The 20,412-nt window shown below is 44.6% G+C and overlaps 1 protein-coding gene and 1 pseudogene across 1 annotated transcript in view; both read right to left on the reverse strand.

Moving 5' to 3' along the window:
- Positions 1-2,333: 2,333 nt before the first annotated feature.
- LOC141463475 (uncharacterized) lies at positions 2,334-4,311 on the reverse strand (annotated as a pseudogene).
- A 2,508-nt stretch (positions 4,312-6,819) lies between these two features.
- The window catches only part of HDAC4 (histone deacetylase 4), a 280,629-nt gene continuing 267,036 nt past the window's right edge, over positions 6,820-20,412 (reverse strand). The window contains exons 23-27 of the mRNA XM_074145465.1: positions 20,002-20,120; positions 18,172-18,305; positions 10,527-10,611; positions 8,374-8,515; positions 6,820-7,597 (exon numbers count right to left, since the gene is read on the reverse strand). Coding sequence (XP_074001566.1) covers positions 7,558-7,597; positions 8,374-8,515; positions 10,527-10,611; positions 18,172-18,305; positions 20,002-20,120 — 520 coding nt within the window. The 3' untranslated portion in view covers positions 6,820-7,557. The remainder of the gene's footprint in view (positions 7,598-8,373; positions 8,516-10,526; positions 10,612-18,171; positions 18,306-20,001; positions 20,121-20,412) is intronic.

A 20,412-nucleotide genomic window follows, 5' to 3' on the forward strand; every position in this document is an offset into this window, starting at 1 on the left:
GCTGTGCTGAGCAGACGGGCTAACACAACATCCATGAAGATAATCCCCGAGCATGGCAGGATCATTCCCACATGAGAAAGAACCCAGCATCCAGGCCTGTAGGAGGAAAGGTAATTTTCTCCTTGGCTAATTAATGCTTAGGTTTTTCCAACTGCGTAACAGACACTGGAGCCATGAGTGGGCCCCTAGACTATAGAATCATGAAGTCATAGAATCATTCAGGTTGGAAAAGACCCTTGGGATCATCGAGTCCAACCATCAACACCACTCTACAAAGTTCTCCCCTACACCATATCCCCCAACACCACACCTAAGCGACTCTTAAACACATCCAAGGATGGTGACTCAACCACCTCCCTGGGCAGCCTGTTCCAGTGTCTGACCACTCTTTCTGTGAAAAATTCTTTCCTAATGTTCAGTCTAAACCTACCCTGTTGGAGCTTGAAGCCATTCCCTCTTGTTCTATCGCTAATCACCTGTGAGAAGAGACCAGCACCAACCTCTCTACAGTGTCCTTTCAAGTAGTTGTAGAGAGTGATGAGGTCTCCCCTCAGCCTCCTCTTCCTCAAACTAAACAGCCCCAGCTCCCTCAATCGTTCTTTTTATGATTTATTCTCCAGGCCCTTCACCAGCTTCGTTGCCCTCCTCTGCACTCGCTCCAGCACCTCGATATCTCTCTTGGATTGAGGTGCCCAAAACTGGACACAATACTCGAGGTGTGGCCTCACCAGTGCTGAGTACAGGGGCACAATCACCTCCTTACTTCTGCTGGTCACGCTGTTTCTAACACAAGCCAGGATGCCATTGGCTTTCTTGGCCACCTGGGCACACTGCCGGCTCATATTCAGCCGCTTGTCAATTAGAACCCCCAGGTCCTTTTCTGCCAGGCAGCTTTCCAGCCACACTTCCCCAAGGCTGGAGAGATGCATAGGGTTGTTGTGGCCCAAGTGCAGGACCCAGCACTTGGCCTTGCTGAAGCTCATACTGTTAACGTTGGCCCATCCATCCAATCTATCCAAGTCTCTCTGTAGAGCCTCCCTGTCCTCATGCAGACCAACACTCCCACTTAACTTGGTGTCATCTGCGAACTTACTGATGATACACTCTATGTCCTTAACAAGATCATCAATAAAGATGTTAAACAGAAATGGCCCAACGCTGAGCCCTGAGGAACACCACTTGTGACCGGCCGCCAGCTGGATTTAACTCCATTGAGCACCACTCTATGTTTGACTACTCTTCCCTGCTTCATAAACTACTCACATGCTGGGACACTAAGCTCTCCAGGGCAGATGGCTTCAGGCTTGTTCCCTTTCATGCCAGGGTTGCTCTGCAGCAGTTCCCCTATGACGGGTAAGTCCACTCTGCAGAGGTACACAAGCCTTAGCTTAAACATGAGCCCCAAGGACTTGTCTTCTCCATCCAGTAGGGAGACAGTGAAAGGATATCAAAACTGAAGTGTAGCCGGTTGCCTTGTAATAAGAGGACACTTCTAGTTGATGTAGATGGAGAAGCTTGATTTTAAATGGTTCAGTGGGCTCCAGGGACAAGCAGGATGATACAGAGGCTAAATAGAGGGAAAGCGTGTCTGAATAAGACCATGTAAGAAAAAGGGTGAATCTGCTTCACCCATCTGAACTTGAGGGCAACACTGAGACCATCTCCTGAGCCACAGACAATGTGGGCGCGTGTGGAGGATCTGCTCAGATGGTGCACAGTCACAATCTGTGGGTTTGTGGGAGGGCCTCCCAGCTCAGCCTGCACAGAGCAGAACTGGGCCACCAGGCACGGAAACGGGACTCACCCTGGGGGTGAAGGACGTCTGCTGGAAGGGGGACATGCCACAGGCCTGCAGAACTGGCAGCGAGGATCTCTGGGACTCCCATCTTGCTCCCTACTGAACCAGCTTGCGAGCACGCAGGCCCATACCCAGCTGTCTTCAAAGCGCTCCCGCTACGGAGGGCAAAGCAGAGCCCTAACAACTCTGTGAGGCAGAACAGAGCCAGCCACAAAATGTCAGCTTTTCCCCTCCATTGATTTTCCTGGTTTTCACTCACTCATGGCTTTTGGGGGAAACTCAGCCGCTTTCACAGACTTCTTGCTGGAAATTCAGTTTCAGTGTGATTTTTTTATTATTCTACAGTCCCTACATGCAGGCAGGTGTCAACATACATCTCAGAGCAGCAAGGGAACTGGGCAGAAGCTCTAGTCATTTTTCCTACCATGGACATCCCGACACACACATGGGTATCTTTTGACCAAAAAAGCCATGTCAGCACCAAAACCCCCTTCCATGACACCAAGAAACTGTTTTGTTTAAAGTGGATGAAACATCACATCGCACTGAAGGCACCAGATGAAAAGACCAGCGACAGAAACCAAGGTGGTACTATAATTAACTTTTTCTTTTTATTTACACCACAAGAATAACAAGTTGTCATAATGTGGTACAAAATACTGGACTCCTAATAAAGTTGAAATTGAAGTCGGTACTGTCAGAGAAAGACACCATTGGCCATTAAAAAAAAAAAAAAAAAAGGAGAAAAGAAAAGAGAAGAGAAAAAAAAAACCAAAACAAAAAACCCCAAACAAAACCAAGAATGAGAAAAATATTCCAACTCCACCAAGTAAAAGAAAGGACCATCAGAAAATTTAGCACAAAGAATGCTACCATCACTTAAAGTAGGGTCCATACAATAAGAGTGAAATTGTGTCTAAATTACAGCGTAAACCGGTAGCTGCTACCAATGGTGACGTCATACTGAGCATGTATAGGTATAAAGTAGAATATAATATAGTTACAACTTTTTGATACTACATATCTGTAATAAGCTCTTGGGTGAATAATGTTTCAACCCCTCCCCCCCCTTTTATATATATATTATATATATAAGTTTGTCATCCTCATAAATTGGAAAATAGCGCCTCCACTATGGAGCACAGAAAAGTGTTAATTTATTTTCTTTCAATAGGATACTTTTTCATCAATATCAAAGACAAAGTGAAGATGAGCTGAGAACAAGCTCAACTTCATGACAATGACAAAAACATGTTTTCCTTTTGATGTAAAGTCTCGTTTTAAACCACAGTGTTGCACAGTACACGACTGTTTAAAGTGAAGCCTAGCAATAATACATCATTTAAAAGTAATTTTAAAAAAGTTAACGCAGCTGTGCTGAAGAGTTAACTCTTTAAAGTCCTCGTCATTCATCTCCTTAGAATTAATGACTACGTGTGTTGACAAAGGGTTGCATCCAGCCTCCCCACCCAGCCAAGAAATCAAAACAAAATACCAACCCAAATTAAAAGGAAAAAAAAAATTAAAAAAAGACACAGGCAGTTTACTTTGTGTGTTCTGCGTAGTTCCCCTAAAAACTCTGTTTCCACATAAATACAATAAACTCTATTATCGGTAAGTCACAAGTGCTAGATAAACATCTTTTTTTTTTTTCTTCTTCTTAAAATGAGAAATGTTTAAGTAGTTCGTTTACTCTTTTTCTTTGTTAACAATAAAAAGCACAACTTCTTATTAAGTTCAGTAAGACGCAAAAAATGTTCCCACTCTCCTTCCTTTGTGTGCAGCTGTGTGTGTGTGTGTGTGTGGGTGCGTGTGTGACAACAACGGCCCAACCTTTAGTCTTCACAAATGCCATGGGAGGGGGGGGGGGGATGAGGGAGGGAAGGAGGGGGAGGGGAACCAACCCAAAAAAACCCCAAACCACAATTATTTTTTTTTTTTTTTTCATTTTCAAAGCTGCCAAGTTTGGCGTGCAAAATCTGTATACAATATAAAGACATGCCAACCTTACAGACCATGCAACCTCAAGGTGTAGGAAACTTAAAAAAATATATTCATATATATTTATATATATATTTATATATATCAATGCCCGTAAAAGACGTGGGCCCAAAAAAGTTTACAAAAGGAAGAATGGAATGAATACATGACTGCGACTAATAAAAAAAGGAATGTTTTGTATTGAAAGTAAAAAAACAAAACAAAACAAAACAAAACCAACAAAAAAACCCCAGTGATTACTTGTGTACTGCAAACTGGGCCTCACTTCTCTGTAAAGAGGATTTAAAGATGCTCCTTTCTTTCCAAGCAGGTACGAAGGATGCCCTGGGCAGCATCGTGCTGGGATGCAATGGCATCCCAGGCTCCCGCTCGCCAGCACAGCTGCTCTAGGGCGAAGTTATCTCAAATGAAGAAGCTGACCGCTCAAAAGGTGAAAAAAACCTGGCGAGCCTCAAAACAAGGTCTCTTTCCCCCCTCTCCATGCTTGCTCTGGCCCCGAAGAGCATCCCCATCTTGCCCGGGGAGTGGGTGCCACCGCAAAACGAATCCACGTCGCCGGGAGTTTGGAGGAGACGAGCTCCAACATCTCAGGAAAAAAAAAAAAATCCTTCCGTCACCTGGCAAAAAGCTCAGCAAAACGATGTAAAATGAAGGTGGCATCCCGAGAAGCTCCTCCGATTTTTAAAAAGAAACCGGCTCAGAACGGCCAGCCGGCTGCCCTCGGGAATACAACAATGAAATAAAAAGCTTTGCCACGACCGAGAGGAGAAATACAAAAACCCGCCAGGGAAGAGCTGACAACAGAAACAATCGTGTAAACGTGGTTACTGCCCACAGCGTGTACACAGCAAAAGGAAAATTTAAAGTCAGTCACCAGATTCAGCAGCCAGATTCATTTTAGATCACAGCAGCAAAGTGGTGGGTGTTAAAAAAAAAACCCAACAAACCACAACATCTCCAGGTACGTTGTGTTTTCACGTGGGAAGATTATTTTTAGAATATGCTGAGGATGGTCCTACGCCACTGAAGCTTTTCATAATTTTAACACGTACTTGGGTTTGCAGAACTCAAATACAGTAGTGTCTGGCTTCTAAATTGCATTATAAACCGAGGAATAAAACAAAAGCCTCTTGCATTTGCTCGCGCTTATGATTATGCTTCAAATTCCTCCTGCGAGCGAGTCCTGAATGGAATGAAAACGGCCGCTTTGAGAACTGGAAAAACATGAGTTACTGGAAGCGACCCTGTCAGTCGTCATCAGAATAAAATAATAATATTTTAACAAAAAAAGCTACCCTTGGTTGTTCGGACGAGGGGTGTGTGCTATCCTACACTGCTGTAAGAAGGCACGCGTGTCAATCTGGTCTCCTCTAAGCTGCTCCAACTCTTGGCGGCAGGGCTTTGCTGCTTCTCGGACCCACCGTTCGCAGGAGGCAACAGCCGCGGCTGGCGCAGGGCAACCACCTCCTCGGGGGGGCAAAAAATACCTTCAGGAAAAGTTTTCCAACCCTACCAGCAACGGGAAGAAGAAGAGGAGAGAACGAGAGAGAGAGAGAGAGAAAGAGGACGTGAGAAGGTGTGCATGCGTGTCTGCGTGTCCGTCTGTCCGGCGGAGAGAAAAATGCCAGCTGTCCCACGAGTGTCTGACGAGCCTTCCCAATGGCAGGCAGGTACTGCAGCCACCCGTAACCCTTGCTACCATCCGCACAGAGGACAAAGACATCACCCATTGGAATACTACTATGTCGAAGGTAAGAAAATTCCTTATTTTCTTTACATAGCTACTATAAGAGAACTGAGGAAATATACAGTCGGCGGGATCATTATACAAAAGAGCCCATCGTGTTCCCTCCTCCTCGATAAAACGCACCCTTTCCATAAAATAAACTCTGACAATCTGCCACAGTTCCTTACGCCTGCAGAAAGCTGCTCACTGTACAAAAGACTTCAGAAAAAAGGAAAAAATAAAAAAATAAAAAAAAAAAAAAGAAAAAAAGGAAAATAATATACAAGCAAGAAAACTGGGAGGAAAAAAGGTTTAGATGCTATTGCCGTTCAGAAACAAAACCTGCCAAATAGAAAATAAACATCAGAGTCACACAAACAAGGCTTCTTTAGGGTTTTGTGAAATATCGATATAAAAATTAACAGCAAATTCATAGTCTTTGCTATAAAAAACTCTTTTTTTTTTTTTTTTTTGTTAGAAAAGGATCACAACTAAAAACCTTAAATTAAAATACAAATGTTTAGGGTAGTTGCCCAGTGGCTAACGTGTTGGCTTCCTGAAAAACTTTCCAACCTGTCATCTGAAAGTCCTCGAGTTTCAACCTGGATCCTTTTCCAAAAGCACCTTTTACATTCTAATTCACAAGTCTGTCCCTAGGGAGCTTCCAATGGCTACTGTTATAGTATGCATTTATTACGTATATTTTTCTATAAATGCATCATAAATATTTTTATCAATAATTCATAGGAATCCGTTTTCTAAGCTTGGAATATATTTGGAATATACATTATACACATATATATATTTATACCTAACAATTTAAGCAATATCTCATGCTAGTTGCTTTTAATAAAAAGCATTCCAGTCTTAAACCTGCATTTGTGTCTAATACATGCTTCAACAACCAAATTGATAAGTTCAATTACTAGATAATGTAGAAGAGAGAAAACATTTGAAATTTTTTTTTTAAAAACGGTTGAATTTCAAAGACCCAACAGTATTTGCCACTTTCTTGGCAACTACCTTAATTTTTTTTTCTTTTTTTTTTTTGCAACAGCAATGAAAGAAAACAAAATAAATCCAAACTTGTAGACAGTTTTTGGAGACGCTCTCTTCAGCTGATGCCTGCTTCCCACCATCACGCCAGCACAAGTCAAAAAGTCTTCCTTCCTGATGGCAGTTCTTGGCTTTCCCAACCAGAGGAAAAAATATTCATGAACTGCTGTGTTCTTTATTGGTTTTTTTTGTTTGTTTTTGTCGTGTTTTTTTTTTGTTTTTTTTTTGTTTTTTTTTTACTTAAGGCATTGTTCCTCAAACTTCAGAAAATCCAGCTGCACCAAATCCATCAATTAAAAAAAAAAAGGCACAAACTCATCTTCAGATGGCTTTGGAGACAATAAAGCCGACTCCATCTGGGCTACCGTTTCCCCCCTTCTCTTTCCCTTTCCTTTAGATATAAGACAAGTCTCTCTTTCTCTGCCCCTCCCTGTTAAAAATACACCATCTCCCATTGTTCTGGTTTCGACAAGAATGTCGTTGACTCACAGGCAGGCAAGAGCCATTTAAAAAAATCCAAGAAATGAAACTACAAGATGGGTCGAGTGGTTCAAGCCGAGATTGCTGAATTGTGGGTAATCAAATTGTAAGCACCAGTTTTACGTTAAGGTTTGTTTGTTTTATTTTTGTATGTGTTGTATATGTTGAATCTTTGATTTTCACTCTTTTTCTGGCAACTCTGCCAAAGACTTCATGGGCGTCGTTCCCCTTTCTGCTCCCAGTGAGAACCAGAGGAAGAGTGCCCAACGTGTCAGTCCTTTACTGCTCTTCACCTGCATTTTTCTTTTTCAGCAAATATATACTGTAGACGCATATAGATATGGAGATTTTTTCGGTTGCTTTGTTTTACACCTGGTTGTCCTTCCGTATTCTGGAAAAAACCATGACAGGACACAGGAATAACAAGAGAAAGCTTCTTGGTAGAGCTTCAAGACGAAGACGAACAAACAGGAGAACTCCAGCTCAAAGGTGAATGCTACAGTGGAGGTTCCTCTTCCATGGGTTCATCATCGGGTCTGACCAATTTCACAGCCAGGCAGGATGGGGAGGGGATGAAGAGAGAAAAGATGGTTGAGCACAAGAGAGATGGACAATTTGTGGCCTAAGTCTTACGCCTTACGTTCCCATCACCTTACCACCCAGGCAGTTGTGCTCAGCTGGCTCACCTGGAAATAGAACTTGCGACCAAGAAGGGTTTCTAGGGACAGGACAAGAGGAAATGGGCACAAACTTGAATATAAGAAGTTCCATCTAGACACGAGGAGGAACTTTACTTTACTTTGAGGGTGGCAGAGCCCTGGAACAGGCTGCCCAGGGAGGTGGTGGAGTCTCCTTCTCTGGAGACATTCAAACCCGCCTGGACACGTTCCTGTGCAACCTGCTCTGGGTGGACCTGCTTTGGCAGGGGGTTGGACTAGATGATCTCCAGAGGTCCCTTCCAACCCCATATCATTCTGTGATTCTAGATAATGTGTTTCCACTTGTGCAATGTTAACCTTTTTTTGCAGCAAAATCAATTTCTTCTTGCAGTCCAAAACCATGTTCAGCTCCAACTGGAGCAGAAGGGTCAGGCACAGCGTGCATCTTACTAAGGTCACACACAGAGTTCATGGCACTGCTGTTCTCCTGCAGCCCAGGAGGTCTTTAGAAAACCCACAGAGGGCCGGAGCTGCAGGGAATGCGTGTGGAATGGTTAAAAGGAGAAGATTAACCCAGAAGGCTGCCCACCACGGTTCGTCCTGCCTGGGCAGACTCCGAGATGTGATGATAAATGGGAAGGAAAGCAACTCACCTCTTCTCAGCTGGCTTCACGCCCACTGACAGGGATGCCATGGCTGTTACTGTCTCTGCCTCCTCGTTCTCGCACTTCTGCGCCTCAACCAGGGAATAGCCCACCGTGGAGGCGTAACGCTGGAGTGAATGCCAATACTTGCCTGGGGAGAGAAGAGGCAGTTAAGGCACCTGCACCATAACGGGTCCAGCACCGTGCTCCTGCTTTCCCAGGCCCAACAGATGGCTGAGACCTGGCTGGGGAACACTCATTACGCCTATGCAACATGCAACCTTGATCCACGCTCCCTCTCACTGCAAGGACCGTCTCAAGGTCCCAGGGCTGTGGAGGAAGCCCTTAATGGCTCTATCTCAAGTAGCAGTGACCTGGCACCTTTTCCTTTGTAAATGGGGCGTTAACATAGGGAATTTCCAAGAGATTGAGGTCTGCTGAACCTCATAGTCTGCTGCTCTTCTAAGTGCCTGCATCAGTTGCTATAATCAGGGGGCCCTGAAAAATGTACTGAATACTTGATCATGTAAATTATGATCTTTCATATACAGATTCATTTTAGCTGTGCCTGACATGCACTTTGTGTTGGTAAATATTTACCTTGCTACACGTGTGCCAAGGGAGCCCTGGCTTGCAAGGCGAGGTCGGAGGGATCCCTGCAAGCTATATGCCATGCTACTGTATTAAAAGATGGTGCTGCTATGCTGCTGCGTCTTGAAAAGCTAGGTTTTAAATACAAAAGCTACTGAGAGCACCTTTGCATCCCTTTAGGACATGCAGGATATCAAACCAGGGCTGAATGGCCGTCAGGTTTTGCTAGGGAAGAATAGTGGGAGGTGGAAACTGGATTTTCAAAAGGACAAAGGAACAATGGGTGGTAGAGGTGGGGATCCAAGCTGCATAGAGGTGTACACCATCCCTCTGCCTTGATTAAAGGGGGTGCTTAGGTGCTCAAAAAAGAATGACATTTTGTTTTTCACTTCAAAACCCTCCGGCACTTTTAGACCTAAAGAAAAATACATGAGTGGGAGGGATGCACTCCAGATTTGGACTGGACACCTGCATTCAGTTCCTAACTGCCATGTTCTTGCTACGCTTTTATGGGCAAATCACGTAACACGAACAAAAACAGTCTAAGTTGTATTTATTTTTTGTCCACAGTTTTCCATGTTAAACATCCTTTGTCAGTGAAAAGAGCAAAAAAGAATGCTTCAGAGGGAGTAAATAAAGGATGTCCTCTTTTCCCACAAGCAGGACACACCAAATTTGCTGGTACACAAGAAGTCACAGCAAAAAGCCTGAAAGCAAGAACCTGTACAGTGAGGCCAACAGATGGGGAGGAGGGACCTGTGGCTTCTTCTGTGTCGGGGAGGAGATCTGAGGGTCTTACTTGAAACCCCTTTTAATTTACTCTGCTCATTATAAGACAAAATGAAGATATCACTGCCTGGCTCAAAGTGCTGCAGAGGTGTTCCATCAGTGCTGAGCATCCACTCTGCAGAGCAGCTTCTGGAAATGGAATTCACATTTCTTAAGCCACTGGGCATTTTTTGGGGGGGGAAGCTTTGGAATCTTTTAAGGTCCATTTTTGCCCTATAAAATGGAGACTAGCCCCCTCCAGTTTTAGACCAGAAATGTTTGAAGCAGGAAGATGTCAGGACCTAGCCATGGGATTTCCATGTTACTCAGGCTCTTTCACTCCATTCCCCAAGAATGTCCCCAGAAAAGCTTCAACCATGATGATTTTATGCCCCACCCCCCTCAGCTATATAAAGGTACAGTATTAGCAACTTCATCTCTTTAACTTAATCCACAGATGCCCCAACACAATTTATGTTAATTGGAGATACTTGAATTGCTTTTGAAGAGATAAGGGCACACTCTGAAGTGCAGGACAGCCTGTCCTTTGCAGAGATTTTAAAGGTTTTAATACTAACTCTTCCTCAAGTGCCAAAGCATTTCCCTGGATGGACCATTCCCCATGCATTGCTCCACACACTACTGCATGCACAGTAAGACCAGCTTGTGGCTGTACCAACCCAGTTCACAGTGCAGTGACCACCTGTAAACTAGCACAATGGAACAGGATGATGGAGAAGTCAACGAGTGTCCCACAGGGCAACCCAACAGGGAACTACCTGGGTGAACGGGGCTATACTCACTGTGTATCTCGATGACTTTCTCCATTGAATGCACCGCATTAGCATTTGCTCTCTGCTGGAAAACCTTTTCTGGAAGAGGGTCAAGCTGGAAAGAGAGAAGAACGCTGAAGAAATTTTATCTCAAGTTATAGACTGGGCATTAAGCGGATAGGAATCTCCCGATTCCTATTATCCACCTTTAGCTAAATATCCAAAACACAAACTTTCTAGGCGCTGTTGTGAGACTCAGTGCAGCCTCCTCCAGCCTGATGCTCCTCGACACACAAAATGCTGCAGCTCCACTGGGCTCAGCAGCCGTAGCACAGGGGCTGCCTGTCTGCAGCCACTGGTGGAGACTATGAAGAGACACTATTACACAGACCACAAAAATAAGGCTGCTTTTACAATGGATTTTTATGAACTATTGCTTGGATCTACCTTTTTGCAAAGTTTTCACTATTAAAACAAAGCAATGTGCAAATAAATGGGACTTAAGAATAAAGTAACAGCCACATTTCTGGTTTTCCTCTTAAGAAATAAAAGGGGTAGCTTTTTAATTCTTTTAAGTACTTAATCCAGTGTATTTATTAACTCTTAACTGAAAAAATCTGTACCCTAAGAGTAAATAGCCTAATTTTGGTGCAGAGAAACAGCAAAACACGCTTTAAAGCCCCACTCAGCATGACTATAACTTCAGTCACTGTCGATGCCTCTTACCAGCTGCTGGGCTGGTCTTGCCAGGCACAGTGGCAGTAGATCTGTATGCTAATCTTTTAAAAAAATTTGCCTTGAAGTTACCAGTAAGGCTCATAACTGTGTATTAAAATTTAGGCTCTTTGATGCTGGCTTCTTTTGTTTGCTCTTTAAGGAACAAGGTGACAGCAAGAACATGCTGCTGGTATGGAGACTTTAAGCTGAAAAGCCTCCTGAAAATGTTCAGTGTAAATGCACATAACAAGCAGGAATCTCTCCGGGCTTGGCTGCTTTTATGCTGTAAATGAAAATGGCCCATAGATGATTTCTGTTTTGCTCTAACATACATCCCACTCTCAAAAAAGCAGTGCTGCCTTTGTTACTGTTAAAAAAAAATTAAATCAAACCACTAATAACAATTTATGTAACAAGGAACACGGGACAATAAGAGTATCTTCATTTTGCTGGAGAGAAATTAATTAAGGAAAAGCCACTCTAAAGAAGCTTCTTGAAATCCTTCTCTAGTTATTCCTCTAAGTCCATCTCCAGTTTCACTGGAGCAAAGCTCTGCGGCATGGATCTACCTGTAAAAGCCTGTATAGAAACCCACGTGGGCAGTACGATGCTGATGGAGTTGCCTTGGAGGACTGTAATGGCCAAGTGCTGGTTTGGATGCAGTTCCCACCAGCGAACCCGAACCCACACTGCTGCCAGGACCCATTGCTCCAGCCCGTGGGTGTGAAATAGGCGATCCAGGCAAGGAGGTGGTTTTGCCACCAGACCTATGTCTCTGTTAGAGGTCTCGGCCATCCTAGCTGTATCAGTCAGGGAGCACACACCTCTGCTGACCGAGCGGCGCTGGCTAACAGCAGTAGCATAGAACCATGCTTTGATCAGTACAGCTGTTTTAAATAAAGAAATAAAATCACTCCTAAAGTAATAGTGCTCAAGAGCAAAAAGTTTCTGCAGACCTGAGACTTGCTATATAGAAAACTCACGGCCAAACCAGGTGCACATATTGCTTGTTTTCTCCTACCACCTGGAGAGAGTTGCCCTTTTGGTTTGCAATCAGGAGGTTCCAAACGTACCAGGGGATCCCGTTCACCTTTGCATTGGCACAGACAGATGTACCTCTGGTGACCAACCAACAAGAACTCACAGAATGACTGACACAATGCTATGGGGTTGGAAGGGACCTCTGGAGATCATCTAGTCCAACCCCCTGCCAAAGCAGGTCCCACCTAGAGCAGGTAGCACAGGAACGTGTCCAGGTGGGTTTTGAATGTCTCCAGAGAAGGAGACTCCACCACCTCCCTGGGCAGCCTCTTCCAGGGCTCTGCCACCCTCAAACTCCAGCTCCAGATCTCCCTTCAGCAACGAAGGACATCGCTTGTCCCATTTCATTTTAGAGGCATGAAAGCACTCAGCAGTCAGGGCAGGGGTGTGAGAATGAGAGAATAAGGAAAGCAAGAGAAATGCTCTCTCCTTGTTTGATGGCGTCTCCCCCTATTTTCTAGGAGATATTTTCCTCTCACCTCTGATGCTCTGCCTGCATCCTTCCCAGCCCCAGCAGCTTTCGCTCAGTACAAAAAAGAGAAATTAGATCAACACCCTGAAACCTGCATCCTTCTTCCTGTGGTTTTTTTTTTTTTTAACCCTGCTTGTTCAGGAGGTGGGTGCCACGGAGCAGCAAGCCAGGGCTCTTCTGATAACAGAAAACATCAGTAAAGACAACAAGCCTTGAACACTCTCCTTCATCAAGACCACGGGGTCACATCCCCAGCAAAGTCTGTTCTGCAGTGGGAGCACGCATGTCCTCTCCCAGAGGAATGCCATCGACAGCACCGCTGGAAGGGTTGTTTTAGCTTTTATTTGCTTTCCTTTAAAAAATAATCCCAAGAAAAGGAGAACACCTTCTTCAATTGGGCTAATTTTCTCACCTTGAGACGACAGTCCTCTGAAAAGCTAAAACTGTCCCCTTGCTCTCCATGAAGTTACTAAACCTTTTATTGTGTGTAAGATGCTTGCTTCAATTCTCACTGGGCAAAAAACTTGGGCTAAAAACCAACGTACAGTTATTAGTTTGTTGTCTTTTTTTTTTTCCGAAGAGCCAGCGAGGACCCTAATATACATTCGTGTGGCTCCTGCCATCCTTTGGAAACAGCAGCAGCACAGTGATAGGATTTCCTGCCCAAGAAAGTAGAAAAAAAAAATTAAAAAAAAATTTAAAAAATTTGCAAAATTATAAAAAGGTCTTCCAAAGAAAGGAGGTGGCGTTATTTCCTTTCAAGAGATAACACCGTGCAGAATATTGGTTTCCTCTGGCACAGCAGGGGCATCTGCATGGTAGGTAAGGATGTCCAGGCAGAGCAGCTCTGCTTGGCTCACGTACGTGGCCAATATCTTGGATTTGATTCACATGAGCTCAAGGCATCTCACAACCACCTAAACACTCCAGAAAAAACATTCAGCAGAGCTGATGATCTCCAAGCTCATTTGTCTCTTTCCTGCCCTCCTCGGTTCTCCACAAGGAACGTGAATTCATCACAGACCTCCAAGGCGGGGTATGCGAAACACGAGATGCTCATTCTTTCTGAAAATAGCGGTCAAGGCCCATCCAGGGATACCCCCCAGTAAAGAAGCAGCTACAGTTTAATAGTTAAAAAAAATCTACAGCAAAGTTTAACTGCAACTTCTGTTCAAAGCCAAGAGAAGCTCCAGCCAAGAGATCTGCTCTTGCGACCACATGGCAGCCATTCGATATGGTACTTCATGAGGACTAGAAATTGCTCCATTCCAGATTTAATAATTACGGATTGCGCTTTTTACAAATTCTCCACTCTAAAAATAATTCTGGCCCAAACTGGCTTCTGTATGACATTAAGTGAAGGCAAAAGCGATTCCTGGACAAATCTTTAAGTAAGAGCTTTTTAACACCTCTCGGTTGATTTTGATATAAAGCACACACAGTCAAGCAGCCTGGCCACACGTGCGCTATTTTGCAGATGAACCCTTCCCACCGCACACTCCTCCCCCTGAAATAACACTCACAGACAACAGCCTCACCCATCGCTCTCCTGGAAAAAGAAGGAAATGCCTCTGGGTATTAGGGAACTAATTTTAAGCAACTGCTTATTATCACCTTCTTGTTTATTTGGGATGTCCAGAGCCTGACACCGGACACACCTCTGCTATTTCTGCACGACAAAGCATTTGTAGCAGCATCAGGCAGCACTGCGAGCGCTGCTGGGCTCCAGGACCAGTTCTCCCAGCATGTGGCTCCATGGTCACGTCCCCCAGCAAGTGCCTCCCATCTCTGTCCCCACCACTATCAGCTCCCATGACACAGGAGCTCCACACCCTGGTCCAGGCGTGGTGCTGGCATGGGTCCTAGCCTGAGGCAGCAAATGCTATGGATACCCTGGACCTTAAATAGCAACGTCACTCCATGGGAACAGTTCACAAATGGCATTTGCCATGGAGTAGAAGTTGGTTTGAAGGCTAAAGGCTGGTGATGCTCATGATGGAGTGAGTAGCTTTGCACGGTTGCTGCCTCCTCTGAACTTCAGCGCTGCTGGCATGCTGCTGTCAGGGGCTGTTTGAGTAATGGAAGAAGCATGGTGGCTTTCTGGTCTAAATTATCATCATCAGATCTTCCCTTGCATCATGCCTGCCTTTGATTTTTCAACTGAAGTCACGTTAGTTTTGCACAACTAAATTTTTAACTAAATGTACATTTTCAAGCAACCTCACCTGGTACTAACTCATTTCACATTAAAATAATCTGCTGTAAGGCTAAAGCTCCGTTTTAATTTCCTGGACAGTTGGGAATAAGCTGGCTCTTGCCTTTGCATAACGCTTTTTCCGAAGGGGGAGTTTTAATCTCTGCCAGTGAAGGCAGACGCTTTGGGGACTGGCACCGTTCCCCTCATTTCCTACCATTTCCCTGTGTAACTCCGGCACCGCTCCTCAGCGAGCAAACCTCCCTGCAGCCACCCAGCCCCGCAGCTGGCTGTCCATCTGCACACATGCAAAATTGTCTAACACGCTGTATATCAAACTTCATCAAAGGGCCGTGGGACAAAGCAACAGCAGTTCCCTCCAACTTCCTTGCTTTAAAAAGATTTTATAAAAGACCTTGATAAAACTAGTGTTTCCTGCTTTTTGATGTGCAAGTCGGAGAACTTTATCATGCTATCTGGCGCAGTCTCATAGCCCACCTAGGAAAAGTGAGAACAGGACCATCTTTAAGTATTTTAAAGCGCCTTATAGCTGTCCTGATTCAGTGATTTAAAGAAATAAATGTTTTTTGCTTTTTTTTTTTTACTTTTAAGTATCAATACTCACTCTGCTAAATGAAACCACTCAGGCAGTTGACAACATCCAAGCTATCGTGAGTGCTGAGCTCTCCCCAAAGCCTCACACTTCCAAACACGTTTGTGGCTTGGATTAAGTGCTTATTTATTGCAGGCAGATCCTCACGCCACATTGTGGTCCCCCGCCTGCATCGTAGGAGCACGTTAAGCAAGAGGAATGACATCCTTCATGCGTCATTTCCTCTGTCTCCCCTTCAAAGTGCATCCTGCATGACAGCCAACTGCACCCAAAAGTGGAGGGAGCTAGAGGAATAGCCCGTGGTGACAACAGTGCCATCAGCTGTCAGCTTAAGAGAGAGAGGTGCTGCAATAAGAACTCCACTGCTTCCACGCTGATGTAACAGCCGGTTCCCGAGTTTCTGGCTGTCCCGAGGGCTGAGGACAGGCTGGCATGCTGGATCAGTTACCCACGCTGAGAGCCTTATTCAGAACTGCCTGGCCAAGCACAAGGAGCAGACGCTCTCTGGATGCCTGGAGATGGGATGCTGGATGACTGAAGCAGATGCTTTTGATGAATCCCAGCTGTTTCACCTCTTGGACTGGTTAGTGAGGTTAACCCAGGCACTGTTGTCCTTTGCGTGGAGTGTGAATACTGCAAGACAGAGCACTTCGCCAGAAGGCTGGAAGTCAAACATAGCTGATCTGCACCTCCAGGCAGACCCAAACTTCCTGCTCCAAAGTCCCAGACCTGAGAAAGGCTGATAGTCACTGAACTGCAGCTGTGAGTCTGAGCAGAGTCTGCTCATGGTCGCTCACCACCATCCCCAGAAGTCGGCTACCACCGGAGGCAGACCCAGAGCTGAAATACTGCTTGGCTTCTCCTGTCTTTGGTGCTGCACCTTTAGATGATGACCACATGCCCAGCCTCAGCTCCTGCACCGAGGGGTTCTTCAGCAAAGGGGGGTGATGAGAGACGCTGGTTGTGCTCTCCAAGGCAGGTGAAAGCTCTAGAAGGAACCTTCACCATCTGACAGGTAGACGGATTTCTCTCCTTGTGATAGAGACAACTGCCTTCAGACGTCTGCTAGATTAGAGGTCATCTCAGCAGGTTCCTTGTGTCCTTTTGAGGACAAGGTACTGAGGGCAATCTCTTAATTAAGGAGGCAGCCTAAAAATATTCAAACACACTAGCCAAGCCATTAATGCTGCCCAAGGTTTCACAGCCACCCCCAACTTTAAATCGGAGTGGTTGCTTTCCCCGAAGGCTGAAATTTTTAGCTCTATGTAGCCTAAGTGCTGTTGTTTTAATTCATGCTATCAACCCTCAATGATTGTTCTGAACAGCTCCAGAGCCCCCGCTATACCAGGACACCCACAGCAGATACTGAGCAGGGATGGTGCCTGGTGCTGCAGGCTTGAGCAAAGACCTGCTTCTCTGAGCAAGGTGGAAAATCGATGCAAGGCACTTTTGCAGTTTATTGTGCCCGTCCAAGACTCAACCATTTGGATTTTATGTGGAGAACAGGTGTCCAAAAAGTAGAGTCAGTCAGGTTGGAAAGGACCCTTTAAGGTGATGAAGTCCAATCGTTAACCTAGCACTGCCAAGTCCACCACTAAACCGTGTCACTAAGCACCACACATACACCAATGAAAAAAAACAAAAGACCAATGAACCAGAAGGGAGGTTTGACCCAAACTAACCAGTTACTCATACTCAAAACCCCACAAATTATACAGAAAAATTCTTCTTGAACAGAGGTATATGCAACAGTACAGACATAGCAGATGCACCAAGAGCCCCGGTCTGGGATTTCGCTGCTGATAACCGATTTCTGTATTTCCTTGTTGCCGTAATTCTGCAGTACACGACTCTGAACTCCCCGAGCCCAAAGACATGTCAAATGCCACCACTCTGAACTTTTTAATTATCAACGACATTGGAAGAAATGTAGGCATGAGCTGCTTGCTTGGTGCCAGCTACAGGAGATGCTGATAGCCAGGCTGCATCAAGGAGAACGGGCACAGGGAATTGGAATAATTTCTTCCTTAACCCCACTGACACCAAAAATGTGTGTATGAAAGGCAGAAAAGCGAAAGTACCTAAGTTTCCTCTGTAGGAAAATACCCTGACCTCTCCAGCACTCAAAACCTAGATTTCCTTGGTGTATTTCTCTGTCTTGCTCCTATCTGGCAACCACACACGCTGGCCTTTCCGGCCGACTTCTGTGACACAGCTGAGGCTTCTCCAACACACCAATGTGCAGAAGACAGAAAATACAACATCAAGGGAAAAATACAGTTGAAAACAATGACAAGCAAGCTGCCCAACGAAACAGGTACAGGCTGCAGTACTAGAGAGGGGGTCTGCAAAGAGACAGGAAGGCTCAGACAACGACTTCAGAAAGAAACTAAGAGAATAAGTTATTTCCCAAAGAGCATAAAGCAAAGTATTTGGATAAAGAATAAAACCAAATTCAATCCTTATAATACAGATTGCCAAACACTGGTAATTTTTAGACAAATAAAGCATGCGCTCGTTTGTCAAAAGGACCCAATTCAATGTTATAAATTTGGTGGATTGACTGTTTTGGAGGATGAGAAGCCCAAATTCAAGGAAGGTGGAGATTGCAGCCCCTGGTTTTGCCCGTCTCTGTTACCTCGTTTCCCAGCAAAGCAGAAACACACGCTTCCGAGGCATCGCAAATGGCAGTCAGGTCGTGGCCTCCTTCGAGAGCTAGGACAATGCGACCCCCGGCCAGGCCCATCAGCTGCTTCGTCAGGTACCCGAAGCCTGTAACGAGGGAAAAGAGGAAATGCAGGAGAAGGGCAAAGGTTGCTGCTGGAATCAGGATCCTGGCAAAGGATCAAAGAATTATAGAAAGGAATTACATCACATTAAAAAACCACAAGGGATCTGAAAGGACTCAACGCATAATACAAGCCAGGTTGGATTTTAATGCGCTTGTTGCAGAATTCCATCCACGGCTCCCCACCGGAGCGGCTCAGCCGTGGGCGCCACGGGACGGGATCGCATGTCCCCCAGGAGCGCCTTGCTGGAGTTTATCCCAGGTGAGAGGCACTGCCACCTTCCCTACCACCACTAAAATAAATACAGCAACAAATATCTCCTTTGGAAGGGAGGAAACAGGGTGGAAGGAGGCGGCTTTTTGCCCTGCTTTGGAAGACGCAAAGTCAGAGCAGTCGCGGGGGAGGCACGGGGGGAAGGGAGGAGGAGAAGGGGAAATCAGTAAAATTGCTGCCGGTGCTTTCAGTTGTGATAGCAGCATCGGAGTGCCCCAGAGATATTTGACATCTAGTTCTTAACAAACGTTTCTTCCTGTATATAATGTGCTATAAAAATTCCTGGGGCACCCAGGACTTTGATCATATGACACACAATACATTTCTACCCTTTAAACAAAACAGAACCAAGTCGCGAGGATTTAAAAAAATGCGTCCTCAAAGCAACCTTCCCCCTCGGAAAAAAAAAAAAATAAAAACCCCAAAGAAAATCCAGGGCATTTTTACTCTCCACCCACGCTCCCTGCTTTCTGTTTTGCAGTGACCCCCCCAAGCGCCTTTGCAAATCGACAAATTAACAGCAAGATAAAAAGATTCACAGCTGAGCCCGTAACTGTTTCATGAGAGCAGCAGAGCTTGGGAAATTCAACAAGCAGGTAAACAAGACTTTCTCATTACAAAGTGTTTCTGGACATCTTAAATAACTTGTCTCTTGTAAATCTATTTCACTTTATTATTATATAAAGTTTATAGGTTCAGCTACCTTACAAGGCTCTGAAGTTCACCGTAGAGAATAAGTTTCCTGGCTGAAACACACTCTTAAAAAATAATAATAAAATCCTTTTGCAAGAAAAACTGTCTTCTTGATTGACTTGAATGAAACAGTGCCAGATAAACCCAGCATAACCAAGGGGAGGGGGAGGCATTTAGTGCATCTCCTGTGCAATGCCAAACATCATGCATCCAAAGCAAAAAGGAGGGCCCGTATAATTACTTCAAAGGTGGAGAACAAAAATATACTGAGCTTAAATTTTTAATAAGGTATCCTGGAGGAAGCAATGGGCTTCTACCAGCATTCAGAGCAAGGTACACTGTGTACATCTGGCATTGCCTCTTTCTGCAATTTTGCATTCAAACAAGCACAACTCTAACTCAGCAGCTGTCTTCTGCCCAAATATCACTATAAATGAATTGATAACTTCCTCACATAATTTATTTGCACTTGAAATCAAAATATGCGATGCCACTAGAAAGAAAATGAAGGCTTCAGTGAGACCAAGACATATACGGTAGAGTGACAAAACAGATGAAAATTCAAAGAAAAATGTTGAAAAGTTTTCCATTGAAACGAATGATCTGAAGATAGACCCCAAAATGTAAAACCTGCAAATATGGTGCTTTAGCCCCTAGGACAGCAGCAATTTACACCAGTTTCGGATCTTGGCTCTTGTAAATGCACAACTTACATTTTGCTGATAGATTATATCCTCCAAGAGGTGTGGGATGGCCTTCCACTGCATCGAAACCAGATGACACCAGCACAACATCTGGGGCAAATTCATTGGCGATGGGCATTACTACCGTTCTGCAAGAAAAATTTAACAATGGCAGACACATGACTTTGGCTCTTGAACAAATGCAGGAACACTTAAACCATCTTGAACAAACCCGTTATAAAAACCTTGTACTATTATTCTACAGTAGTGACGCCCTTCTCCTATTTTCTTACAAGGTGAGAGCTTGACTGGCTTGGGTAATCTCATGTTAGTTTTTTTAGTGAGGTCTATTATTTCCTCCATCAACAGCCTCACGTTTTGACCAGAGAAATAAGTTGTCAACGTTGTGTTTCCCATTTGTGATCGTATCTTGCTTTACAT

The sequence above is a fragment of the Numenius arquata genome, chromosome 3, assembly GCF_964106895.1.
Source record: "Numenius arquata chromosome 3, bNumArq3.hap1.1, whole genome shotgun sequence".
Classification (NCBI taxonomy): Eukaryota; Metazoa; Chordata; class Aves; order Charadriiformes; family Scolopacidae; genus Numenius; species Numenius arquata.